At 42.2% G+C, this 27,814-nt stretch overlaps 1 protein-coding gene across 3 annotated transcripts; it reads right to left on the bottom strand.

Moving 5' to 3' along the window:
* On the bottom strand, positions 1-27,405 carry lcmt1 (leucine carboxyl methyltransferase 1). Of its 3 annotated transcripts, XM_078417899.1 has the most exons (12): positions 27,346-27,400; positions 26,057-26,157; positions 21,352-21,443; positions 18,066-18,187; positions 15,422-15,498; positions 13,686-13,747; positions 13,067-13,187; positions 8,212-8,332; positions 6,386-6,487; positions 5,661-5,752; positions 4,706-4,803; positions 1-3,601 (listed from the first exon to the last, which is right to left on the bottom strand). In XM_078417899.1, the coding sequence occupies exons 1-12, from the start codon at positions 27,346-27,348 to the stop codon at positions 3,570-3,572; spliced, it is 1,023 nt and encodes a 340-aa protein (XP_078274025.1). In that variant the 5' UTR covers positions 27,349-27,400; the 3' UTR covers positions 1-3,569. The 3 variants fall into 3 exon arrangements, with proteins under 3 accessions (XP_078274025.1, XP_078274026.1, XP_078274027.1); XM_078417900.1 differs by lacking the exon at positions 1-3,601 and having other exon boundaries at positions 4,662-4,803; positions 13,067-13,169; positions 27,346-27,405; XM_078417901.1 differs by lacking the exons at positions 1-3,601; positions 27,346-27,400 and adding an exon at positions 27,223-27,317 and having other exon boundaries at positions 4,662-4,803; positions 13,067-13,169.
* Positions 27,406-27,814: the final 409 nt, after the last annotated feature.

Below are 27,814 nucleotides of genomic sequence, written 5' to 3'. Positions count from 1 at the left end.
AATCCATCAGAATGGCATTCCAAAGTTTAATTAAAATTATGTATGGACAAATGAAAGACATTGCAGTTATAAAACGCCAATATATCTCAGAAATCACGCAATAACTTTCTGTAAACAATGTATTTTAATGGTTCTGGTTGACTGAAGAACAGTAGCTGTACTTCAAAGGAACTGTCTCTTTGCAGGAGGCTATTTTTGTCCAGTAAAACAACAAAGATTTAGTTGGGCAGAAAGCCTGAGCCACCCAAAAGCCACACACAGGCCAGTCCCTTCAACTTACTCAACTCATTAACAAAACCACCAGCTGCTATGAAGACCCAAAGGCACCTCACTGGTTTGTACTTTCCATCCCCAGGTCGATCAATTGAGAACTGTGGCGAACACACAAATACCTGGGGCAGAGTACAATTAACATTCCAACTGCTATACTATGCAGGGATCATTATTTATCTTTATTCTTTAACCAACTTTCTGACCATGCTGTCATGCCACTTTAAATATCTGGGCCTGCAATTTTTTGTGCACCAAGTGGACTTCACAGTGGTACAAATGCTCAATCAGCAGTGAACGCCCGGGACGTTTCAGTGCCCGGGGCGGCTCGGCCGCGGGGCCTTCCATCCCCTTGCGGGGGCTGTGCGTGTCGGTTGCCTCGGTAGGGGTCGAGCTGTCTGTCCGTGGGTGCGGGGGGAGGAGAGGGGAAGTTTTGTTGCCTTCCATCACAGTGAGGGAGTGTTTGGAGTCACTGTGATGGATGTTTGTGTTGGGGTCGTGTGTCCTGTGTTCTTTTCTTTTTTGCTGTGTCTTGTGACTGCTGAAATTTCGTTCGGTGTTTGTGCCGAGTGACAATAAAGTTTTGTTATGTTATGTTATGTTAACTCCAGTTCTAGATCTTACTAAGCACTACTGAAGGGGCGCTATTCATTTCTGCAATGAACCAAAGCCAGGAAATTACGGATGGTAAAGGTGGGAGGTGTTGCCAAAGAACATGCAGGTGGCTTGATACTAGGTTTCTATTGATGGCAACGTTAGGCCATTGATGGACTGGAGAATGGTTGGATGAGGTTGCAGTGGTGGGAGGGAATAATTAAGGCCACAAGAGCATTAAGAGCATCCCAGAGTGGGATTAGGGTGGAAAAGGTTGGCGGCCAGAAGGATCAAAATTCCATACAGGAGTCTCAGTTAGCAGCTCTTTAGAAAAGTGTAAGAAAATAACTGCAGATGCTGGTACAAATCGAAGGTATTTATTTCACAAAATGCTGGAGTAACTCAGCAGGTCAGGCAGCATCTCAGGAGAGAAGGAATGGGTGACGTTTCAGGTCAAGACCCTTCTTCAGACTCTTTAGAAAACATCGCTGTGCTTGGTGCGATCAATGATTGCTGCTCCTGCATCAAATTAAGTTTACATTTGTTCAAAATGCTTTAAAAGAAAATTTCAGCAGGCATGCCAGGGTGACTTGTGCTGGAAATGCTCAACCAAATTTCTGAAAAATGCATCATAACCCATAAGTGGACATTATGCCAATTAACTCTGGTTGGTCAAATATTAATTAGGTAATGCTCAAAGAACACATTGCTAAATGATTACATTTCTAGGCTTGTGACTTCAATTTTAATAAGCCTCTATTCGTATACTTTATGATTAGCACTGTTTGAAACAGAAATATTTATAGAGCCCCTCGATGTACTCCAAAGCACTTAACAGCTTTGAAGTGCAGTCACTGCTGTGATGTAGAAAGTGCAGCTGCCAAGTTAGTGCATAGCAAGACTTTGCAAAAGGCCATGTGCTAATAAACATCAATTTGATCAGGAATCAGATGTAATACTTCTTCCCTTCTTTAAAACAATACTATGGGTCAATTTACATTTATCTATGACAATAAATGAAGTCTTAGTAAAACAAAAACACTGCCAGACATGCAGCACTGGCACAGTAATGAAACATCAGCTCGATTTTAGTGCACAAGTGGATGGGACCTGATCTGGGATCTTCTGACTCTGAGATGAGGACACTGGCAATTGAGCCATAGCTAGTGCCAAATGACTGATCACTGCGTGTGTGATAAATAGTGATGAACTGATCAAAGTAGTGTAATAAATATGAACTGGCAAGGGCAGTTTAGATTTGCAGAGAAGGCAATAACAAAAGCATCTTAATTTACTAATAAGCCCACACTAAAATAGCTTTTACGTGGCAACTATGGGGATGTGTGGGACCCCTACTAGAGTAGATGTCCTAAAATCATATTCAATTGATTGTCATTCTGCTGGGAGTGGAATCTTTTACACTATTTCCATTGCTTAGACTTAGGCTTGGAAATCAGACATATTAACTTTACAGGAATAACAGTCTTGAGGAGACAGGCAGGTACGGATAAATTGAATGGACGAAGGAGATTGATAAAAGCAAGCCAGAGGATGTTATATACATGGATTTTAGTAAGGCTTTTGATAAGGTTCCTCATGGTAGGCTGATCCAGAAGATTAAGGTATACAGGATTCACAATGACTTGATGGTATGGGCTCACAACTGCCTTACACATAGAAGTTAGAGGGTTGTAGTAAAAAGTCTGTGACCAGTGGAGTTCCGCGGGTATCTGTGCTGGGACCTCTGCTGTTTGAGATATATGTAAATGACCTAGAGGTAAATGTGGATGAGTTGGTGAGTAAGTTTGCTCCTCCAAAATTGGAGGAGTTGCAGACAGTGGAGGAGACTGTCAGAAGATACAGAGGAATATATATCAGCTGCAGAAATGGGCGGAGGAATGCCAGATGGAGTTTAACCTGAGCAAGTGTTGCACTTTGGGTGGCTGAATGTAAGGAGAGAGTGCTGTACTGTTCTATGTACAAGGTAATTTCATTATTTTCTAATTAAAAAAATTAAATCCACGTAATAATTGTTTTTCAAATGTTTTTTGTGGTTTAATTAGTTTCACATAATTAAAGAAAAAGTTTTAAATAGTTTTGTATGCTTGAACATTTGTGAATCTTAGAGATTCTCACTAACCTTCAATCTTATTAATGGGCCCAACGACCAGTGAACCCAAGATTGGCTCAATTCTGCAGGCAGGCCGTGCCAATTTCAACTGGAAGATCCATGCTATTACCAGTGTTAATCAATCACATCAGTTCGTGCATCATTCACAAATTCATACATTCTGTTCAAATGCATTCTTAATAAAATTACTCATTCAAATGATCAATAACAATACTGTGCAGAAAATTTCATAACTACAGCAGTTGTGGCACATTGTATTTTTGTGAGTATATGTTTTTAAAGTAACTTTTTGATGGCACTATTAAACCTGAATATTTGAATTGTAACTCAGAATTTTGTTTAATGTAACAAATTAAAACAAATTACTATTTTTAATGCAAAACAATAGCTTGTTATTCTGACATACATTATAGGCTGTTTTCTCAAAATGATGCAGCCTTTTCTGTTGCTTTACACATCAACAAACACTTAATCACAAAGGCACTGTCCTATTACAGCTGGAGAAGATTTCCTTTTCATGCACACTGATTGCAGGATTTGTCATTCCAGGCTTGAAGTAGCTTGTCAATGGAAATCAAATGCTCCCAAACATAATGTCACCAATACCTGAAAACAGACAGAAGACATTTACATATGTGGGAGTACAGTGGGTGCTAATTAAGGATGGTAGTTCGCTGTAGGGCATGTCGTACATCAAACCTGTATGTCCTTAATTCAAGCCTGCTGTACTCCCACACGTTCATTTTTCTCTATTCACTCACACTTTAAAGAGGGAATTTCAGCACCATACTTCGAAAAATAATTAACTTGATTCTATTTACTTGATTTCACTTCCAAGACATTTTGCAGAGACAGTGAGCCAGCTGGCTTGGAGCAGCATAAACCTTGAGCATTGAATCATGGATAACGCAGCACCCTGTGCACAACTAAAGCATTACAACTGTTCACACACTCTTGTCCTTTCTGTCTGTTCCCATTCATTCTCCTTCATCGTGGAGAGAGACTGGCTAAACGGCATTCTACTGATAATCCTTTGCACTAACAGTGGCCCTAATCCTATTTTGCTTCCAAAGTCCCTTCACACCTTCCTTCAGTCAACACTCTAAATGTAAAAATGGGCACAGCTTCAATCGCCCACTCCCATAACAAGAAACAAAATTGACATAGTGAGGAACAAAGTTAAATCACCAAGGCAATTTCAAGGTGGCTGGTCTCATATGCTCAAAGGGTGGGGTATATGAAATATACCTGCCAGAGCAGGTAGTTGAGGAGGTACCAAAACAACATTTAAAAGACACTTGGACAGTTACATGGTTAGGAAAGTTTTAGAAGGAAATGGGCCAAACGTGGGCAAATGGGACTGAGATTATCTTGGTCAGCATGGACTAGTTGTGCCAAAGGGCCTATTTACATGCTGTATGACCCTATAATCTTTTTGCTTTTGCAATTTTCCAAGACACTGCCAGTATCCACACCTTCTTCTGCGAATGGTGTTTCAGACCGAGCTGAATGCTGCTTCAGACCGGGAGATATTGACCAACTGTTGTGGAGACCTTCAAACTGCCTCTGATTTTGCATCAAGGGTAATTGGCCGAGGACTGGAACTCAGTTCTATAACCGGAACTCATCTACCATCACATCCATGCATATGTACAAGATTTCTTTGCTAACTGACATTTACAGGGTGGATATGAAGAAAGAAATAATTACCCAAATCTTCACTATCTTTTGTGGCCCAGCAGATACAATAATGTTGCAGAAGCTGCTGCAAAAGCTCCTTCTCATCCAAGAATTCCAGTTGCTCTATCCTAGGGGAAACCAACAGGTTAGAAGAAAACATCTATATACTAATACTCTTGTTTGTTTGTTTGTTCCTGAACTACAGCCAAAACGGTACACGATAGCGCGACAATTTTACGCCAACCTTACTCACCGTCATCCCTTTGGTGCTGGAAGAAGTTTCATTGAAATCGGTGTTATATTTTAAAAGTTATTCACATTTTAAAGTTTAAATCTATCTCCTAGGGAGGGAGGGGGGTGGAGGGATAGGGGGGGAGGAAGGGAGGGGGAGGAGAGAGGATAAGGAGGGTTAAAGGGGGTGGAGTGGAGGGAGGGAGAGAGGGGAGGAGGGGGAGGGGAGGAGGGGAGGGAGGGGGAGGAGGGAGGGAGGGGTTTGGGGGTGGAGGGGGTAGGGGGAGGGGAGGGGGGTAGGAGTGGGTGCTGCACCAATGCAGGAGAGGTTTGGACCCAACGGGTCCACTTGGTCTAGTTTCTTTTAAAAGGGCAAAGTTACCGAATGGATGAATTAACCCATTTTATTAGTACTCTTCCAAAGACACTGGATGTGATTGTGATAGTCCAGTGCCAACACATCAGAGAAAGGAGAAACTCAAAAATTCCTAATCCCAAGATCATCACAATAATAGTGCTTTGCTACGAGTACAAAAATACTTAAAATCACATATTTAGGTAATTGTTTAATGAGCCTTACATTGAGTTTTCTACAAAGGATCCAGGTGTTTTGGCAAAGGATCTTCAACCTGAAACATTAACTGTTTCTTCCTCCACAGATGCTGCCTGACCTGCTGATAGCTCTGCATTTTCTGATTTTGTTTCAGATTTCTGTCATGTTGTCACATAAAAAATACCCACAAGTTAAGCGTACCTCTGAACATCTGCTTGCGGCAAGCTGTTATAAACAGTCATCATGTCCAAGACATTCGCATTGTCCCAGCCATTCAAAAGAAACCGATCCTTCTGTGAAAGAATAATAATTTAATGAGGTACTCACCAATTGTACTAACAAAACTTTTTAAATATTTGGGAATAGATGGCTTCAAAGTTCTATAAAATGAAATTTAGAAATTTTAACATCTTACCCTGCTTTTGTTTTGGAGTGCATTAATTGTTGTTAGATAGACAAGTTCTTGGTATTCTCAATTCAACACACACCAGTAAGGTAAATGACAATCTCATCTAGCTGTGGTGTGGGAGCAAGGTTGGCCTTCAGATAAGGGAAACTTCCTGTGTTTATTCAAATTGTGCTGTAAGATCTTTACAGACAGATCCGATTTGACGGTTGGAAAATCTCATGAAAAGAATGCTACTGCTGATGTTGGCTTGCTCAGTGGAACACCAGCCTCATGTTATACACTTCCTGGCGGAAGCTTGAATTCATAACCCATTGCTCCAGAGATGATACTGCCATCAAGTGAACTAATCTGAACTATTTAATCATTATTTTGCACAATTTCAAAATGCAGAATGTATATTTTTGTGACATGTTCTTCTTAAGAAGCATTTTCAATAGGATTTGACAACAAAAGTAAATCAGAATTGCAATCAGTTAATGAAAGACATTCACATGATTGCAACAAAGTTGTACAAAACCTGCGTCTCCAGAGTTTGACAGATTTCTACGCCAGCAAGGTTACACTGCCGTCGATGTAAGTTTTCGATCATCACCTGGCCAAAGCGATCGTTCATATTCACCTGAAATCATTGAAATGAGGGAATGCTTCCATTAATTTTTGTGAAAGTGACTTCAAGTTTGGTAAATATAAGAATCAACTGTGTCAACAATTTCTCAAAATAGCAGAAGATTAAGTTTGTTTGACTTCGAGTAACATAGATTGCAAGAAAGATATTATCACAGAGTCATACAGTAAAGAAATAGGCCTCTCAGCCTACTGGGTCTGTGCCAACCATCAAACACCTATTTACACTAATCATCCACTAACCCATTTTAAATTGCCCACATTCACATCAACTCCTCCCAGATTCAATCACTCACCTATATTGGTATTTTGTAGTGGTCAATTAACTCACTCACCTGCATGTCTTTGAGACACAAGAGGAAACTGGAGCACCCAGGGGAAACCCATGCAGTCACAGGAAGAACACACAAACCCAACACAGACAGCAAGGGAGGTCAGAATTGAGCCCAGGTCCTTGGGGCTGTGTGACAACAGTTCTACCAGCTGCATCACCTGTCATCCAAACATCATAATACAATAAAGATTGTCCCCGGGTTATGCAAGGGTTCCATTCCTGAGAACTGTCTGTAAGATGATTTTTCCATGTCAAAAAATGTTCATTTTCTTTTGCTGCCCATATTGTAACATAAAGCTCATAACGGTGGCATAGATAGGGTAGATGGTCGGAACCTTTTCCCCCTACTCGAGGGAAAAGATTAAAGGAGATGTGGGGGCATTTTTTTTTACATAGAGTGGTGAGTGCCTGGAAAGTGCTGCTGGGAATGGTGGTGGAGGAAGATACAATAGAGACATTTAAGAGACTTCTAGATGGGCATATAGATGTGCAGGGAGTGAAGATATATGGATTATGTGCAGGCAGATAAGAGTTGGTCTTGGCATCCTATTTGACACAGACATTGTGGACTGAATGGCTTGTTCCTGTGTTGTACTATGTTCTATGTGCCGCTTTGCATAAGCTTCCTATGATTCTTTATTTTCAGCCAGGGTCTAGGTTCAATCCTGACCTCGGATGCTGTCTGTGGAGTTTGCATGTTCTCCCTATGACCGCGTGGGTTTTCTCTGGGTGCACCCACATCCCAAAGATGTGCAAGTTTGTAAGTTAAGCCTCTGTAAATTTCCCCTAGTGTGCAAAAGTGGCACAACATAGAACTAGTGTGAACGGTTGATTGATGGTTGGCATGGATTCGGTGGGCCAAAAAGCCTGTTTCCATGTTGTATTTCTAAAATAAATCAATAAATTAAAAACCACAATACCAATACACAAATAAAAATTCACAGACAATACCCATAATTAAACTAATAAAATATATACTGTATCCACTCATTATGGAATACTGTGAAGCATTTTATTACTATCTTAATTCCCTTAAAGATGTATGGATGTATTTGTGTAAAGTCAGATTTACGACATTCGAAAGCCAAGCAACCCTTGTAGTTGCAATATTGTAAGTCTCATGAAATTAAAAACTACAACCATTATAAAAGTTGGTTAGTGAATTTAAAAAACAGATTTGCAAATTATTTATTGCCGGCACGTTTCCTCTCCAAACTTCTACACAGTGCAAAGCATATTCATAAGCTCCCCATAACATTCCTGAATTAAACTTCAATAGTAAGGAAAAAGATGTGCTTACCAATAAACTTCAAGAGTAAGGAAAAATATGTGCTTACCAATAAACTGTAGTAAACAATTGCTGGGAAAATGATTAATATTATTACCTGCTCGTAATTGATAAACATGGTGGTACCGAAAGTACTGGAAGCCCACTTTATCAATTCTGCAGATTGCTCAGGGGTCATGTACACAAGAACACATTCCGCCATTAGCAATGTTGGTAACCTAGGTGAAAAATAACAGAGCGTTAACCTAAACGGGACTATTCTGAGTAAAAAACATTGATACATTAGATATCTGTACCTTTATAATGCACACAATAAGCACAAGATTCCTTGGCTGTAAATCTTAATTGTGACCAGGGGTCAGTATTTAGTTAATTATCATCTAAATAGAGTATTGAGACCATGAAGCATTTGACACATAATCAATATTTCTTCTCCAGAATGCTTTTCCATAACAGTAAAGAATATTCAAATATATGTTAGAGAGTAAATAAAGTATCATCACTTTGTTGTGTTGATAATGGGTACGTGCAGGTGCATTTTGTGAGGTCGGAGTGCAAAAGAGCCAGGGTGTATGGAAGAGTGTCAAGAGTTGTAAGGAAATGCAGTGCCTAGCTAAAGATAATGGTTAATTCCTTTTACCAAAAAAGAATAAATCCAGTCTACTTTCAAATCACATAGAAAACTGGTAGGTAACTCGAAGTTGCAAGTTAACATTTACTAAAAATCAACTATGCATTCCTTTATAGGAGAGAATTTAAAAACAGTGATGGCGCATAAACTTGCGTTGAACCTTGGCTGGACCACAAATCCAATAATTATCTAACTATCTGCAAATCTCAATGTTTCACCAAGAGGCATACCAGGTAATATTCGTCACACTCTCTCAAATGTACCAAGGCTCCTGTTCTTGCACTCCCTTACACTTACCATGGCCCAGATTGCTGCACCCCATTTCACTCACCCAACCCTGATTGTGGCACTCCCTTACACTCACCCAGGCTCTGGCTGTGCTTCCTTACACGTGCCTATGCCCTGGGTCCAGTGCTCCCTTTCACTCTCCCAGGCCCTGGTTCCTGTACTCCCTGTCAACCTACCTTGTTAACTGGACAATTTATCATATGGTACACCATTTAAGAAAAGTGAATTGAAAGAATATTGAGATATTAATGGAAATGACATTCAATACTATACTGAAGAAACCAAATGCAGGTTGGGCGATTGCTTTACAGCTAATCTTTGTTCAGTCCACAGAGGTGACCCAGCGTCTCCCACTCTGACTCTCAGTCTGTGGCCTCCTGCACTGTCACATGGCACAATACAAGCTTGTAGAACAGCACCCCATCTCTCATCTGGGCATCTTGCAGCCTTCTGTTGCAGGATGTTGATTTCTACTACTTCAGGTGACACTATCTTTTTGTATTAGTTGGGCACATCTTCTTGCCCTGCATTTCACATCTCCTATGTTCTTTTGTCTACGATCTCACTCTAAATGTTCCCAATTCACTCATTGACAACCTTGTTTACAGCTTATCTCCATGGTCCCCTTGTTTTCACACTCGGAGAGCCATCCCCCTTACCCCACCTCCCTGCACCTCAACAAGCTTCTGATGCTTTCTTTCCAGTTCTGACATCTTTGACCTGAAACATTAACTCTATTTCGCTTCCTGACCAGCTGAATATTGCCAGCAAACTAAACTAAAAAAAAATCTGTTTTTATTTTAAACATCCTGGTTAATTTCCTCAGCATGTTCTACAGTGCAATCACATACTGTGGCAACCAAAACTGCACATAATGCTCAGCTGTGGCCTAATTAAAAATTTACAACCTTATTGCATTTTATCTATGCCGTGGTCAATGAAGGCAATATCACAACAAGGCAATATCCCATATGCCTTCATTCCCATCTGATGCTCTTGTGCTGCCACCTTTAGGCATCAATTGGTTTATACACCATGGTCCCTATGTTCTTCAAAACCCGAGGACTTTGCCATTCAAGGTGGATGTCCTAGACTTATTAGAGCTTTCTCCCCAAATGCATGACCTTGCACTTATCAAAATTAAATTCCATCTGCCTTTGCTCCATCCAATTTAACAGCTGATCGACATCGTTCTGTAACCAGGGGTGATGCTGCCAGAGCTCACCGGAGTGCCGCTCCGGCACCTCTGTAAAAAAAAGCCAAAATAAACAGCGGGAAATGTTAACTAGCGGGGAATTTAACAGCGGCCGCTCCGGCACCTAAAAAATTAGCACTGCAGCACTGTCTGTAACCTATGACTGTCATGACTATCCAACAACTTCACCAATTTTCATGTTAGCATACCAATCATAATTCCTAAAAGGAAACAAAGTGCTAGAGTACAGGTGGCCCAGGCAGCATCCCTGGAGAATATGGATAGGTGACGTTTCGGGTAAGACCCTTCTACAGTCCGATTGTAATTGGCTTCTGTAAATTGTCTCTGGTAAGTAGGATTCAATTAGTGTACAGGTGATCGCTGATCGGCGAGGACTCAGTGGGCCAAAGGGCCTGTGCCCACGCTGTATCTCTAAACTGAACTAACTAAGCCAAGCTGCCTGGGATATATCTCATCAGGCTCTGCAGATGCCCACTTCATACCCAGTAAGACAGCTAATACCGTTGTTTTAATCTAATAAAATGCTCCAGGAATAGAATTTTTCCTGGATATTAGACATTTATGGGCTGCTCTTCACTCTCCCAGTTTCTTACAGGTGGAACACATTTTGATGGATGCTTTTGGTGGCCCCCAGTAACTACCAGATGATCCGTGCCAGGGCAACGAATATGGTTGCATGTTGGAGCTACAAGATTTGTTCCAAAAGATTTGGGGCACACAGTGGTGCAGCTGGTAGAGCTGCTGCCTCACAGCGCCAGAGATCTGGGTTTGATCCTGACTTTGGAAGCTGTCTGTGTGGTATTTGCACATTCTCCCTGTGACCACGTGGGTTTCCTCCATGCATTCTGGTCACATCCCAAAGACAAGCGGGTTTGTAGACTAATTGGCACTGTAAATTTCCCTGAGTGCGTGAGTGGATGAGAAAGTGGCATAACATAAAACTAGCATGAACAGGTGATCAATGGTCGGTGTAGACGGTGGGCCTTAGGGTTTGTTTCCACACGCTATCTCTAAACGATAGACTAAATTAAACTGCACAAACCTACTTCACTTAGCAGAGAGATGGTGTTACATAACGGACGGAAGTGTCAGAGTATAGATGCAACGTCCGTACAATGACTAAATGTGATGATTACTCTCATCGATGTAGTTACGGATTGAAATGTATAGGAGCATGGAGGTCCTACTGCAGTTGTACAGGGCCCTGGTGAGACCACACATGGAGTATTGTGTGCATTTTGGTTTCCTAATTTGAGGAAGGACATTCTAGCTATTGAGGGAGTGCAGCGTAGGTTCACCAGGTTAACTCCCGGGATGGCGGGACTGACATATGATGAAAGAATGGATCACTGGAATTTAGAAGGATGAGAGAGGATCTTATAGAAACATATAAAATTCTTAAGGGATTGGACAGGGGTAGATGCAGGAAAAATGTTCCTGAGTCCAGAACCAGGGGTCACACTTTAAGAATAAGGGGAAGGACAATTAGGACTGAGATGAGGAAAAGCTTTTTCAGCCAGAGTTGTGAATCTGTGGAATCTCTGCCACAGAAGACAGTGGAGGCCAGTTCACTGGATGTATTCAAGAAAAAGTTAAATATAGCTCTTCATCGTCATGGCTATCCCTCGAGATCGAGGAAGATGGTCTACGTTCCGATGTCACAACGAAGATGCCTGTGCGTGTGTTTGTTTAATGTGTACTTGATGTTGCACTCCAAGAAGCACACGGTCCTTCACAAATCAATCAACTAATTCCAATGGCAAGGGAACCAAGACGATTGGAGCTGATCGATTTGTTGCAGTCTTCATCCGCCTTCACAGCCATTGAGTTCAAGATAACTTTGTCCACCTGGTCCGCCGTTGAGGTCTTGTACGTTGGATTGTTCTTAGTCTGGACACTCATCCTCGACCTTACCGCCATGGGTGGCCCTACCAGAAGCTAGTTCTTCCGATGGCATCGCTCTCGGAATCATGGGGGCACGCAAGCCTCTTTACCACTACAAGGTGAACGATCCGAAGAGGATATAGCTCTTTGGGCTAACAGAATCAAAAGATATGGGGAGGACGCAGGAACAGGGTACTGATTCTGGATGATCAGCCATGATTATATTAAATGGCAGTGCTGGCTCGAAGGGGCGAATGCCTACTTCTGTACCTATTTTCTATGTTTCTATGTAAACCGGGAGAATAAAGTCAATATGCTTTTCAATATGCTTAAAATTAATATGCTTTTTCATGAAGTTGATGTTGCCCACTATTCACAATAACTGCTGTGAATTTTAGAACTCAGCCTTAAAAAGAGAAAGGCTGAATAGCTTGAGTCTTAAGTTTAGAAGAATGAGAGATCTCATTGAAATATATAAATTCTTCAAATGTTTGACAGGATCAAACTGGTATATTTCCCCTCATGAGAGGAGTAGAGATGTCAGAATTAAATAGGTCCTCTAGAAAACTGATATAAAGAAAAATATTATTCTCTCAAATGTTTGTGAGCCTTTGGAATTTCTATCCCCCAGAAAGCTGTGGAGACAGATGTATAATCAAAAGTCATGAGGAAAGGGCAGGAAAGTGAACCTGAGGGAAGTTGGATCAGCCAAATGATGGAGCAGGCTCGAGGGGCTGAATGGCCTACTCGTTCCTATTTCTTACAATCTCATATTCTTTCAGTATTATGACATGGTAAAGACCTGTCTGGAGAGATCCACAGTGGAGTTGGTGAGATAATAATACACAATTACAGTTACAGAATGAAATTCATTATGTTGTTGGAGTTTGTGTTGTGTCAGGACAGGAACATTAACTAACTATAAATACTTACTTTGCATCCAGACCAAATCTCCTCAATCTTTCCAGCAGCATGGGGAGGTCACGGAGATCTTGCCCAATAATGGTATAGCGATCCGAATCCATGTTGGAGCCATCTTGCAAATGGACAAGATCTTTAAGTGAACATTCGTCAACAATGCTTATCAACAATTTCAATTTAAAAAGAAAGTTAAAATATAAAATCATTTGAATTCACTTGAATACATAGCATTCTTGACGGGTATCTGGTGTTACGCAATTTGTGAAACTGAAACAGCGTAAAGCATTGGAGTCCATATGCTTTGCTATCAGTACAAGCTAGGCATGGTGACAAAGGGATAGCCACCAAGAGTGAAACGGTCACGTAATACAATTTATCAACCAAGCATGCTAAAGTTGAATTCCTCATCAAATTGACCAAATTCAGGACCAGAATATGAATATGTAACTCATAAGGTTTTGTGACTTAGATGTGGCTCTCAACAGGATTGGTGCAACTGAGTTGTATGATTCATTCATAGAGCGATTTCAAGAAGAAACTTAATCTATGGACCAAAGAACAGTCCATGTTAGCGATTTAAACCCATTGATATTTGAAGGGGATCAGGTATAAAAAAATGTTTCTTTCTCACCTATCAGCAGACTAGTACTTGAATGGGTTTCTATAATAGGCTTTGACAATGGAGGCTTTGTTCTGGAGGAAAGAGTAAACAGTGAGATGTGGTTTATTGACAATGATACAACACTAATTAATCTAGAGAAGAAAACGATTTTAACAATGGCAAATTACTCAGTCTAACAAACATTAAAATGCAAATTTAATAACCTCAGGCACACAAATGTGCTTGAATAACAACAGATTCACAATTAAAATGGTAAAACAACATCTCTAAGTAGAAAGTAAAGATAATCCACTTTTGTAGCTATATACAAATTGTATATTTTATATATATATTGTAAATTGTATCATTGTATCAAATGATATACCCAGATCTACTAAGAAACCTTGTGTTGGAAAGAACTGCAGATGCTGGTTTACACCGAAGATAGACACAAAATGCTGGATTAACAGCGGGACAGGCAGCATCTCTGGATAGAAGGAATGGGTGATGTTTCCGGTCGAGACCCTTCTTCAAGAAACGTCACTTATTCAAGTTCTCCAGACATGCTGCCTGACCCGCTGAGATACTCCAGCATTTTGTGTCTTTTTTTGTAAACCAGCATCTGCAGTTCCTTGGGCCAGCTGTGTGGGACTTTGGTTAGGCCACATTTGGATTATTGCGTGCAGTTCTGGTCACCTCATTACAGGAAGGATCTGGAGGCTTTAGAGAATGTACAGAATGTTGGCTGGATTAGGGGGTATTAACTACAAGAAGAGGTTGGACAGAGTTGGATTGTATTCCCTGAGCATCAGAGCTTGAGGGAAGATCTGAGAGAAGAATGTACTATTTTAAGAGGCATAAATAGGGTAGACAGTCAGAACCTTTTTCCGTGGTGGAAATGATTAAAGAATTGAGGGTATAGCTATAAGGTGATAGGGGCAAGGTCTAAAGGAAATGTGCAGGGCAAGTTTTGTTTTTACACAGAGGGTGTTGGATGCCAGGACTTGGTTGGTGGTGGAAGCAGAAAGGATGGTGGCATTTAAGAGGCTTTTAGATTGGTACATGGATATGCAGGAATGGAGGGATCTTGATTATGTGCAGGCAGACAAGTTTAGTTAATCTTGGCATCATGTTTGGTGTAGACATTGTGGGTTGAAGGTCCTGTTTTTGTGCCATACTGTTCAATGCTCTAATAAGAATATTTCTTACTTATAAGTACATGGGGGTAATTATAGGTAGTTATAATGGATGTATGAAAGGCAAAACAGCATCTTGTCAAATTTGGGAAAGGTGGAAAACATTTATTTTATGAAGTGTCGAATCAAGCCTATTGATAACAGTAAGAAACAATGAATTAAAGCAGGAAACAATGTTGAGAGTCTCAAATGATTTTTAGCTTGGCTGGATGCAAATAGCCTTATCTCCCAGACAGAGCTGGTTCCAATGCACTTATTTAAGAAAATATGTGTGTATTCACAGTATTTGGAATATATTTCCTTGTTCAACATCAAAGGAAAGTTGTCTTTGTCGTCGAAAGTTGGTCTCTCTCCATCAGCAGCACTAGTGCCACTTCTGCAGGAAATGTGTTATTATAGTAAGTTTGTCGAAACAGCGTTATAATTTCTCATTCTCTATCTTGAGAAAAAAGGTCCTTTGCATCAATCTATGACACATTAAATTGTTATACTGTGCAAATACTGTATGACCAGCTCATGGAGGGATCTGAAATTGGAAATTATGATGGTAATTTAATGAAATGAACTTACTTAATCAAGTGCAATTTTCTCATGACAATCATTGGAAAGTCAACTTCAAAGTATTTTTTTGGAAGCATATTTTGATCCTGAGGTTAAAAAAAGATGAATACAAATTTAACACTGGAAGTAATTTGAATAGTAGACACAAAAAGCTGGAGTAACTCAGCGAGTCAGACAGCACCTCTGGAAAAAAGGAATAGATGATGTTTCGGGTCTAGACTCGTCTTCAGACTGAAAGTCAAGGCAAAGGGAAAAGAGAGATATAGTGGGTGATACAGAACAAATGAATGAAAGATATGCATATCCTTCATTCATTTATTCCAGATGTGTTTAGAGTGGTAGAAACAAACTGCAGATGCTGGTATATACCGAAGATAGACACAAAGTGCTGGGATTAACTCAGCGGGTCAGGCAGCATTTCTGGTCCATTGACTGTACTCTGCCATTCAATCATGGCTGATCTATCTATCCTTCTCAAGCCCATTCTCCTGCCTTTTCCCGACAACCTTTAACACCCTTACTAATCAAGAATCTGTCAATCTCCATCTTAGAAATATTCAATGACACCTCCACTGCCATCTGTGGCAATGAATTCCACAGATTAATCAACCTCTGACGTCCTCTCAAAATAAATACTAACATTGCACATACCTTCCTTATGTTCTTCCTACCGATTCAACTTGTAAATTAACTTTTTGGGAATCCTATGCCAGCGCTCCCAAATTCCTTTGCATCTCCGATTTCTGAATTCTCTCCCCATTTAGAAAATAGTCTGTGCCTTTATTCCTACTACCAAAATGCATGACTCCATACTTTGTTACACTGTATTCCATCTGCCATTGCTTTGCCCACTTTCCTAACCTGTCCATGCCATCTGTAGGGTCCCTGCCATCTCTACACCACCTGCCCCACCACATATCTTTGTATCATCCACAAACCAGGCCACAGTGCTTTCAATTCCCTCATCCAAATCATTGATGTACAATGTGAAGAGTATCAACCCCAGCACCAAACCCTGCGGAACACCGCTGGTCACTGGCAGCCAACCAGAAAAAGCCCCCTTTATTCCCACTTTTTACCATCTGTCATTCAGCCAATCTTCTATCTATGCTAGTATTTTCCCTCTAATACCATGGGTTCTCATCTTTGTTAGCAGCCTCATATGCGGCACCTTATCAAAAGCCTTCTGAAAATCCAGGTAAACAACATCCACTGACTCTCTGTCTATCCTGCTATTTACTTCCTCAAAGAATTCCAACAGATTCGTCAGGCAAGATCTCCCCTTCTCAAAACCATGCTGACTTCGGCCTATTTTATCAAGTTTCTTCTAAGTACTCGGGAACCTCATCCTTTATAATGGACTCTAAAATCTTACCAACCACTGAAGTCAGACTAACTGGCCTATAGTTTCCCCACTTTAGTTTTGTTCCCTTCTTGAACAGTGGAGTAACATTTGCAATTTTCCAATCCTCCGGAACCACTCCTGATTCTGGTGATTCTTGAAAGATCACCACTAATGCCCCCACAATCGCTAAAACTACCTCTTTCCGAACACTAGGATGTAGTCCATCTGGTCCAGGTGACTTATCCACCTTCAGATTTTTCAGCTTCCCAAGCACCTTCTCCTTAGGAATAGCCACTCCACTAACTTCTGCCCCTTGAATTTCAGCCATGTTGCTGGTGTCTTCCACTGTGAAGACCGACGCAAAAAACGTATTCAATTTCTCTGCCATTTCTATATCCCCATTATCACTTCTCCAGTGTCATTTTCCAGCAATTCAATATCCACTCTTGCCTCCCACTCACTTTTATATATCTGAAGAAACTTTGCTAGCCTCTTTTATATTATTGGCAAGCTTACCTTCATATTTCATCTTTTCTCCCTGTAGTTACTTTCTTTTGGTTTTTAAAAGCTTCCAAATCCTCTAGCTTCCCACTACTCTTTGCAATATTATATGTCTTTTCTTTTAGTTTTATGGTGTCTTTAACTTCCCTTGTCAGCCACAGTCCCCTCATTCTCCCCTTCGCATCTTTCTTCCCTTTTGGGATGAAAAGATCCTACATCTTATGAATTGTTCCCAGAAAATCCTGCCATTGCTGCTCCACCGTTATTCCTGCTAGGGTCCCTTTCCAATCAACTTTAGCCAGCTCCTCCCTCATGCCTCTGTAATCATCTTTACTCAACAATAATACTGACATATCCGATTTCATCCACTCCCTCTCAAACTGCAGGTTAAATTTTATCATATTATGGTCCTATGGTTTTATCATATTATGGTCCTATAGGTTCTTTTGCCTTAAGCTCTCTAATTATATCTGGCTTGTTACACAATATAAAATCTAGAATCGCCTTTTCCCTAGTAGGCACAACTACAAGCTGCTCTAAGAAACCATCTCGTAGGCACTCTATAAATTTCTTGTCTTGGGATCCAGTACCAACCTGATTTTCCCAGTCTACCTGCATATTGAAATCAACTGGTAATATATAATTGTTGCTGGTTGTATTCAAACATGACATGTCCTAATTCTTAAGAGCAATTAGCATAGAATTATCTGTGGTTTGAATTATCAGTTCCGCCTTAGAAACTATACAGCTTTAACTAATATAAGTACCAAAATATTTTTACTCAAATTATGAACAAGCCAATTATACCTTCAGTCTCCAAAATGTTGTGTCCAAACCAGCACCAAGATTTATAACTTGACAATTACAGTTGGTTTTCTTTATAAAAGCATCCAGCAATAAATTCACTGCCTTTACACGGGCATAATAACCTGAAAAGAAAAACAACATCTTCAAATACAAGTTAGAATCTTACCCCTTAGAAGATTAATACAACCAATGTTTAATGTTAAATGAACTCCAATGAGGTAGCAGTTCAAATTAACGAGATACAGAGTAAATCTGGTGGTTCTCCTACAGTGAATGCAGGCAAAGAAAAATTCAAGCATTATCGTGCAACGTTCCATGTTCAAATTGTGGCTGAAAGACACCATTCGGGTTCACATATTAAAGCAAGCCATTTGGGCAAGACAGCAGGTTTTCCAAAAAGATTCCAGTCAAGTTTTCCACCATCAACATTCTGGGGGGTCATTCCTCAGCATAAGATGTAACAGGAGAAGCCAAGCAACCGAGAAATAGAAACAGTAGTAGACCATTCAGCTCCTTGTCCCTGCTCCCTTGTTCAAGATGATTATGGTCGATCTACCTCAGGACTACTTTGCTGCAAGAATCCTATATTCCTCCATTGCACATGGGTCCTGACATTATCTGAACATATTGAGAACTGCCGTAACCAGATAGATCAGCGCCCTCATTCAAACACTTCATGGTGCAACTTTATGCAAATATGCCCCACAACCCAAAGGTGCAGTGACACAATTAGACCTGAATGCACCTGGTGCAACCCATTGCATATGCACCCCAGACACAATCGTGCTCTGACATAACTGACAAAAGCAACACGACACAACCAGACACAAACACTTACCAATGCAAATGGGCCCGAACACACCCCAACTAAAACACTTGTCGCACAATTCCACCGAGACACAAACTCAATGCAACCTGACCAAAATATCCCAGATGCAATCACACTCCAGTGCAACCCAACAAAAAGCAGTGCACCCAGATGCAACGGAAATAAGCATGTTGCAACACAACTTGGCACAAATGCCCTCAAGGCCACCTGACACCCTGATGTAACATGACAGAAACATACCCCAAAGTATTATGCAAATGTAACCGGCACAAGCAGAGACAGAATCATTAAAGCAACATGATGCAATCGTACTCCGACACAATAATACATGCACCTCAATGCAAACACACACGTTTCTTGACATGACACAACACAACGGCATTGTGCAATTATACTGTGCTCCAAGGCATCCTGGCGCAGATGCAATCATCACAACCCAACACACTCAGCCTGAGTATGTTCCAACACTACTTGGCACAACATGGAGCAAAAGCTCCACACGGAACCAGAAACACATACACCCCAATGCAATATGTGCGCCAATGTGTTGCAATGCAACCACTCCCAATGTAACAACAGCATACCCAGGATCCTTTACCCAATCTACCCCTGCTCCTCAACAAGATACAAATGCTCACCGAGACAATAAGAAGCAAACAGGCAGACTACAGCTTCAGTTGCACAAAACATTGGGAAGGCCACACATAGAATATAGTGTTCGGTTTTCTTCACTCTACCATAGTAAGGTTGTCATTAAGATGGAAAGAGTGCAGAGAAGAATTATGAGGATGTTGCCAGGACTTGAGGACACGACTTATTGGGAATGGTTGGGCAGGCTAGGACTTTATTTCATGGAGCGTAGGAGGCTGAACAGTGATCTTATAGTAATCTTATAGGGTGAATGCATAGTTTTTATTTTCCCAGGGTAGGGGACTAGAGGGCATAGTTTTAAAGAGAGGGGAAAATGTAATAGGAACCCGAGGGTCAACCTTATCACAGAGGCTGGCAGATATATGGAATGAGCTTCCAGAGGAATTAGCCAAGGCAGGTATAATAACAACATTTAAAAGACATTTGGACAGGAACATGGATAGGAAAGGTTTAGAGGAATATGGACCAAGTGAGGGTAAATGGAACCAGCTTGGATGGGGCATCTTAGTCGGCATGGACTAGTTGGACCAAAGGGTCTGTTTCCATGCTGTATGCCTCTATGACATAGTCATATAGCATGGAAAGAGGGCCCTTCGGCCCAAATTGCCCACTCTGACCAACGGGTCTCATCTACACTAGTGCCACTTTCCTGCATTTGGCCCATATCTATCTAAACCTCTCCTATCCATGTACCTGTCCAGATGTTTTTTAAATGGTGTGATGGTTCCTGCCTCAATTATCTTATCCAACAGCTCGTTTCATATACCTACCACTCTTTGTGTAAAATAAGTTGCCCCTCTGGTTCCTATTAAATCTTTCCCATCTCACCTTAAACCTGTGTTCTTGATTCTCCTATTCTGGCTAAAAGACTCTGCATTTACCCTATTTATTCCTCTCATGATTTTGTAAACCTCTATAAGATCACCCCTCATCCTCTCCCTATAGCTCAGGCCCTCGAGTCCCAGCAACAGCCTCGTAAATCTTCTCTGCACCCTTTTCTAGCTGAACAATATATTTCCCATAACAGGGTGAAAATGTGGCCTAACCTTTCAGAGTAGTGCACCATGTGGAACCTTATCAAATGCTTTGCTGAATCCATTTATACAACGTCTACAGCTCTGCCCTCTTCAACCTTTTTGGTCACATCTTCAAAAAACTCTAAGGAAGGGTCCCGACATGAAACATCACTCATCCTTTTTCTCCAGATGCTGCCTGCCCCGCTGAGCTACTCCAGCACTTAGTGTCTATCTTCAAAAAACTCAATCAGTTTCGTGAGGCACGCTCTCCCACATACAAAACTGTCCTGCTTTTTACCTTCTACCTATCTCCTTATACTTATTTTGCAGTACCTCATTCCTTTCCTTACCTATATCATTTGTGCCAACATGTTCAACGAATCAGATCAGATCCCTGACACATTGCGACAAAAACACATTGAGGATTGGGGCATTGAGGCTTATTTGCACACCATGCCCGACGATAAGCATCGTGAGCAAGCCCAACAAAATGCAGCACGAGCATTCGTGACGAAATGCAAAGTAAAAATGCCAAACAAAATGCAACATAAGCATGCTTTCAAGCAATGTGATGCCAACTTGGTTCAGTGCAATGTAAATGTGACCCAACTCAATGAGAAGCATAATCACTATGATGCATATCTCGTTGACAATAAAGATATATTGAGACACATACACGCGACACAACAAGATACACATTATCCCTCAAGTAATCAGATCCATACACTCCCTCACACAACCAGACACACATCTCCCCTAATCAAATTGGAGCAATGATGCAGTGGCCTACCTCTGTTTATTTCAGGTGCTTTCCTTTCATTTGATTGCTTTGTGAAGTACTGTATATATGGATCCTTCCAGTAGTTCATACTCATTGCAAACCTGACAAACAGAAGGGAGAAATATCAATGAGAAAATCCCCTCCAAGTAGATCAGGAACTTGCATTAAAATTCATCTACCACTTTATTTACAGAGCAATGAACAACAGTTCATTAAGGTTTTATGGTAACCAGAAATCTTGTACTTATTACAGAAGTTTTATCATTACCTAATTTAAAATAAGTCTTCTATGCAGTTCCCTTCCCTTCTCCCCTTCCCTTCTTCCCCTTCCCTTCTCCCCCTTCCCCTCTCCCCCTTCCCCTCTTCCCCTCTCCCCCTCTCCCCCTTCCCCTCTCCCTCTCCCCCTTCCCCTCTCCCCTTCCCCTAGGGAAAGGGGGAAAGATTTAAAAAGAACCTGTTGTTATTGTGAGTCTGAAACTTTAGCCTCCAACACTCTTTTCCCCATGGACACAATTGTTTTTAGAACACAATTTCCCATAACGCAGAAGATCTACCTATATTGAGACCTTCTGGACTTGATACAGTATATACCATCAAATCATTTTGCTTTTCCCATTCTATTCACTGTAGACTGATTCTTTTCCCATTTCCATCCCATTTTACTCCAGACTATCATGTCTGTTTCAATTGTGTCTCGTCTGCCTTCCAACTTATTTCAAAAATAAAGGTTTTTAAATCACTGTAAGTTTATTTTTGTTGCTGCAAGTTAAAAATACTACAGGCTGCATGTCACATTGATAATAGTATATTATCACACAAGGGACAATGGAGGTAATTGCTGCCAATTTCAATGGCCACCTGTAGTGAAACTGATAGACTGTTCTGCAGAAACAATGATGTCAGATTACTGTGAAGAACTTGAATGGAAACCTTATACTTTCCTGAGATTCTCCCCCACCCCTCCCCAAGATAACTATTTTTCTGCTTGTCAATTTCCTCAGTAAATTTTAAGTGACTGTCTAGCTCCCGATCGAAATCAAGTTATAACCAATTTGACGAACATGATATAAATAGTATTCCCTGATTCCTCAATCACATTGTATCCAATTCGCAATATGAAAACACACATTGTAGCAGAACTACCTGCACTTACTTTCACTCCAATGATCAGCTGCTTAATTAGCAGGTAATTATCAGCTTCAGCGGTGCAGATCAAATACAGGCCAGTCAATAAGCACTGGGTTGCAGTGATAATATGAGAGGCAGCCAGAAGCCCAGGGTGATATTTGCAAACAGAGGAGGCTTTTGTTTTGAAAGGTGGTCATCTAATCCATTCTTGGCCTGCTCAAGATAGTCAATATGGTATGCTGATTCAGGGTAAGTTGCCAGTATGAAGAAGGGTCTCGACCTGAAGTGTCACCCATTCCTTTTCTCCAGAGATGCTGCCTGTCCGGGCTGAGTTATTCCAGCTTTTTGTGTCTATCTTTGGTTTAAACCAGCATCTGCAGTTCCTTCTTACACAAGTTGGTGTTGCACATTGAATATATTTGGGACCTTGCATGGTATAATGGGAGCAGGCAAATCAGCAGATTCTGCATTTTACAAAGAGTTGAAAACCGGAACACCTCCCAGGAGGCTGCGAAGCTTGCCTGGGTCGGGGGAGCCATGGTGACGGTGATGGAGCCCCGGCGTCACAATAAATTAGCACCGTGTTAACTATGACTGAGTGGTTTCTTTGGTTAAGAACCATATACAAAGTAGTAGTGTGGAAGACGGGATTATGAAAATTAATAAAGGAACAAGTCCTTATAGGAAGTATAGTCAACTCTGGGAATCAAAAGGCTATAAACGTAAACTAGATGGGTGTGAACCCGTTGGGTCCAAACCTCTCCTGCGGACCCGCCAACTCCCGTTGGGTCTAAACCTCTCCTGCGGGCCCGGCAACCCTCCCCAACTGATGACCTGTGGACCCATTGCCGGGCGGGGGCAGGCGAGGGGGGAAGATGAAAGGAGAGAGGGAGCCACTCACCCTGGCCCGGGGCGGCCGTGGCGGTGCCCAGAGTGACCCGTGGACCCGTTGGGTGCAAACCTCTCCTGCGGCGGCAGCTCGACGTCGACGGCCATTGCTTTGAGCGGGAAGAAGCCCCGGCGGACAACCAGAGCGCTTTGAGCACACGCGCGGATGCTCTAAGTATTAGGTCAACGGGCCCCCAACTGTGCATGCGCGGACCCGTTGGGTTCCCATTGTGACGTTGAACACAGAGGTATTACTGTGCAGGTGCGGCTGACCGCAGGGCAAGTGGAAAAGGGATTTATTAAAGTTTAAAAAGTGAATAACTATTCATCTATTACAACCATTTGAACCGCAGGCCAATAGTGAGTAAGGTGGGCCTAAAATTGTTGCGCTATCGTGTACCGATTTGGCTGTATTTCGGGTATAAATATATGAACGAATGAACAAATATACGAATATACAAGATGAGAGTTTTAGTAAGATAGATAGAAAGATGTTTGCATCCCATGTTTGAATTTAAATCTATTTATCAAACTTGAATAAAACAGCCATAGGTTTATGTTAATTTAGATGAATTGATTTTTCTCTTTATCTTTCCAATTTTTTTTCTTCCAGTACACATTGTCAGAATTGGCTCCCACGCTTCCAGTGGGCCAGTTAGTTGCTGTCAAGGGGGTGCTTTAATTCTTCAAATTTCTATCCCAATGTGAAGTGTGCATTCATCCTAATGTATGACAAACTTTAGATTTAAAATCTTGGTGCTTAGAATGTGAACCATTCCTTATACATTAAATGTTGGAAATAACTGCAGATGTTGGTTTAAACCGAAGACACAAAAAGCTGGACAAACTCAGCGGGACAGGCAGCATCTCTGGAGAGAAGGTATGGGTGATGTTTCGGGTTAAGACCCATCAGACTGGTTAGAGTGGGCAGATGCATGGCAGATGCAGTATAATGTGATGCAGATAAATGTGAGGTTATCCACTTTGGCAGCAAAAACAAGGAGGCACATTATCTCAATGGTGTCAGGTTAGGTAAGGGAGAAGTTCAGTGAGACCTGGGTGTCCTTGTACACCAGTCACTGAAAGTTGGCATGCAGGTACAGCAGGCAGTGAAGAAAGCTAATGGCACGTTGGCCTTCATAACGAGAGGATTTCAGTATAGGAGTAAAGAGGTTCTTCTGCAGTTGTCTAGGGCCTGGTAAGTCACATCTGGAGTATTGTGTATAGTTTTGGTCTAATTTGAGGAAGGACATCCTTGTAATTGAGGCAGTGCAGCGTAGATTCACGAGATTGATCCCTGGGATGGCGGGACTGTCATATGAGAAAAGATTGAAAAGACTAGGCTTGTATTCACTGGAGTTTAGAAGGATGAGGGGGGATCTTATAGAGACTTGTAAAAGGACTGGACAAGCTAGATGCAGGAAAAATGTTTCCAGTGTTGGAGTCCAGAACCAGGGGCCACAGTCTTAGAATAAAGGGGAGGCCACTTAAAACTGAGGTGAGAAGGAACTTTTTCACCCAGAGTTGTGAATTTGTTGAATTCTTTGCCACAGAGGGCAGTGGAGGCCAAATCACTGGATGAATTTAAGAGAGAGTTAGATGGAGCTCTGGGAGCTAGTGGAATCAAGGATATGGGGACAAGTTGGGCACAGGTTACTGGTTGTAGATGATCAACCATGATCACAATGAATGGCGGTGCTGGCTCGAAGGGCCGAATGGCCTCCTCCTGCACCTATTTTTCTATGTTTCTAGATCAGGGAAATAAGAGATATAGACGATAATGTAGAGAGATAAAGAACGATGCATGAAAGATATGCATAAAAGTAACGATGATAGAGGAAACAGACCTGTTTGTTGGGTGAAAACGAGAAGCTGGTGCGATTTGGGTGGGAGAGGGATAGAGTGAATGCCGGGGTTACTTTAAGTTAGAGAAATCAATATTCATACCACTGGGCCTTCCCCTGCAACTGCAGAAGAAGCAACACCTGTCCTACACCTCCTCCCTCGACAGCGTCCAGGGAGCCTGACAGTCCTTTCAGGTTAGGTAGAGGTTCACTTGCACCTCCTCCAACGTCATCTACTGTTTCCGTTGTTCAAGATGGGGGCTCTTGTACATCGGCGAGACCAAACATAGACTGGCCATTCGTTTCGCTGAATGCCTTTGCTAAGTCCGGCTGAACCTACCTGATCTCCTGGTTGCTAAACACTTTAATTCTCCTTCCCATTCCCACACAGACCTTTCTGTCCTAGGTCTCCTCCATTGTCAGAGAGAGGAACAGCATCTCCTATTTCGCTTAATCATACCACAGCCTAGTGTAATGAATATTGATTTCTCTAACTTAAAGTAACCCCGGCATTCCCCCCTCTCTCCCAATCCCTCCCCCACCCAAGTCACGTTTTCACCCAACAAACGGCTAACAATGGCCTGTTTCCTCTATCAATGTAACTTTTTTGCATATCTTTCATTCATTGTTCTTATCTCTCTACATCATCGTCTATATCTCTCGTTTCCCTTATCCCTAACCAGTCTGAAGAAGGGTCTCAACCCGAAGCGTCACCCATTGCTTCTCTCCAGAGATGCTGCCTGTCCCGCTGAGTTACTCCAGCTTTTTGTCCCTATACATTAGGTTGGACAATACAATAAATTCCACTCTGTTTTCAGACTGCCCCAGTTTACCTGCAGCACTACGGTTCCTACCTTTTACAAATAGTTGCATCATCACACGTGGACCGGACAGCTTCATCTGCTATATCATCAGACAGTGTGTAGGAGTGGTTGGTTGCCATTTGATGTTTACTCTATGGAGGCAGAATATATTCAACCAGTATTATTTTCAGCTGATTATGCTCCCATCCAGAAATGTATTCACCAATACAAAGAGAAGGCAGGTTTTTTCCCAGTATCCAGACCAACATTAACTTCTCAACAAAAATTTCTAAGAGTTTGCTAAATACAATCATATTTTTGATTTTGTTAGTTTATTCTGTACAATGATTTTTCTTCAAAATTAATTGAAAGTTAAATGCTTTAGGGCATTGAAGTACATAAATTGCAAGTTTTTAAAATCTAAATTAATAATCATGCTATTTTGTAAATTGTTTTGTCAGTTATATGATTTAACACCCATGCTTGCAAATAATGTAGGAAAATGTTGCATCCTTCCTGATGGTACATGTTGCTGTGTTTTGGTGCTTCTGTAGGTTTGGGGGTGAGCGATTGCAGGGACTACTGGCGCAAGTTGCTGGGAGAGAGGAGTTGGGGGGGGGGGATAACAATGCTGGTGCAAGCCGCTGGGAGGGAGGGCTTGGGGTGGAACACTGCTGGTGTAAGCTGCTGGGAGAGAGAGGTGGGGGTTGGGGAAGAACAATGCTGGTGCAATCTGCTGGGAGAGGGGTGGGGTAGGTGAACAACACTGCTGGTGCCAACTGCCCGGAGAGGGAATTGGGGCAGATGCCAATTGCTGGGAGAGAGGGATTGGGGGAACAGCACTGCCGATGTAAGCTGCTGGGAGAGAGGGATTGGGAAACCTGCTGGTGCAAGCTGCTGGGAGATAGGGGTTGGGGGGGCACTGCTGGTGCAAGCTGCTGGGAGATAGGGGTTGGGGGGTGGGGGGGCACTGCTGGTGCAAGCTGCTGGGAGATAGGGGTTGGGGGGGCTCATTACTGGTGCAAGCTGCTGGGTGATAGGGGTTGCGAGTACACTGGCAGTGTACCCGTGTCACTGCTGTTGCACGAAGGGAGGCACGGATACACTGCTGCTGCAGGCTGGGGAGAGCAGCTGTAGCGGCGTACCGCTACGCCGGGGGGGGGGGGGGACGACGACGACAGGAACGCCGCCACAACTAGGGCAAGACAGCACTCAGCCTTCCTCGCAACTCGGACGATATGCCCGAGGCCTCTGCGCTGAGTTAGGCTGTAGACGGCCCGCAACCTCCCGACATTTTCCATAACCCCATGTACTCGGCTCGACACCGGAGCATCACCTACCATTCCTGCCGACGTCACCAGGCTACCTCCCACATCGCCCCAACACCGCTTCCCATTGGTGCTGACGTGTGCGGCGGTGCGGACGGTGCTGGAGGTCGTCATCGTTACTGTTTACATGTCTTTCATTCATTTGTGTAGGAAGGATCTGCAGATGCTGGTTTACGCCGAAGAAAGACACAAAATGCTGGTGTAAGTCAGCGGAACAGGCAACATCTCTGGAGAGAAGGAATGGGTGACTTTTCAGGTCTGAAGAAGGGTCTCGACCCGAAACGTCACCCATTCCTTCTCTCCTGAGATGCTGCCTGACCTGCTGAGTTACTCCAGCATTTTGTGAATAAATCGCTTTGTCCTCTTCCTGTTTTCTGACCCCCCCCCCCCCCCATCTGCACAAACAGCCTGAAGAAGGGTCCCGACCCAAAAATGTCACTTCCAGGGATGCTGCCTGATTCACTGAGTTACTCCAGTACTT

This window comes from Rhinoraja longicauda, chromosome 21, assembly GCF_053455715.1.
Source record: "Rhinoraja longicauda isolate Sanriku21f chromosome 21, sRhiLon1.1, whole genome shotgun sequence".
Taxonomy (NCBI): Eukaryota; Metazoa; Chordata; class Chondrichthyes; order Rajiformes; family Arhynchobatidae; genus Rhinoraja; species Rhinoraja longicauda.
Note: the sequence above shows the minus strand (reverse complement) of the source record. Positions and strands in the feature narration are given on the sequence as shown.

Bases quoted from the DNA above. Each gene is read 5' to 3' on its own strand.
- lcmt1 (XM_078417901.1), bottom strand. From the start codon at position 27,306: ATGGAAAATGTCGGGAGGTTGCGGGCCGTCTACAGCCTAACTCAGCGC. The intron at 13,170-13,685 runs GTGAGAAAGAAA...TCCATTTGCAAG, and splicing joins AAGTACTAGTCTGCTGATAG to ATGGCTCCAACATGGATTCG. The intron at 5,753-6,385 runs GTTTTGTACAAC...ATTCTTTCACAG, and splicing joins GTCAAACTCTGGAGACGCAG to AAGGATCGGTTTCTTTTGAA.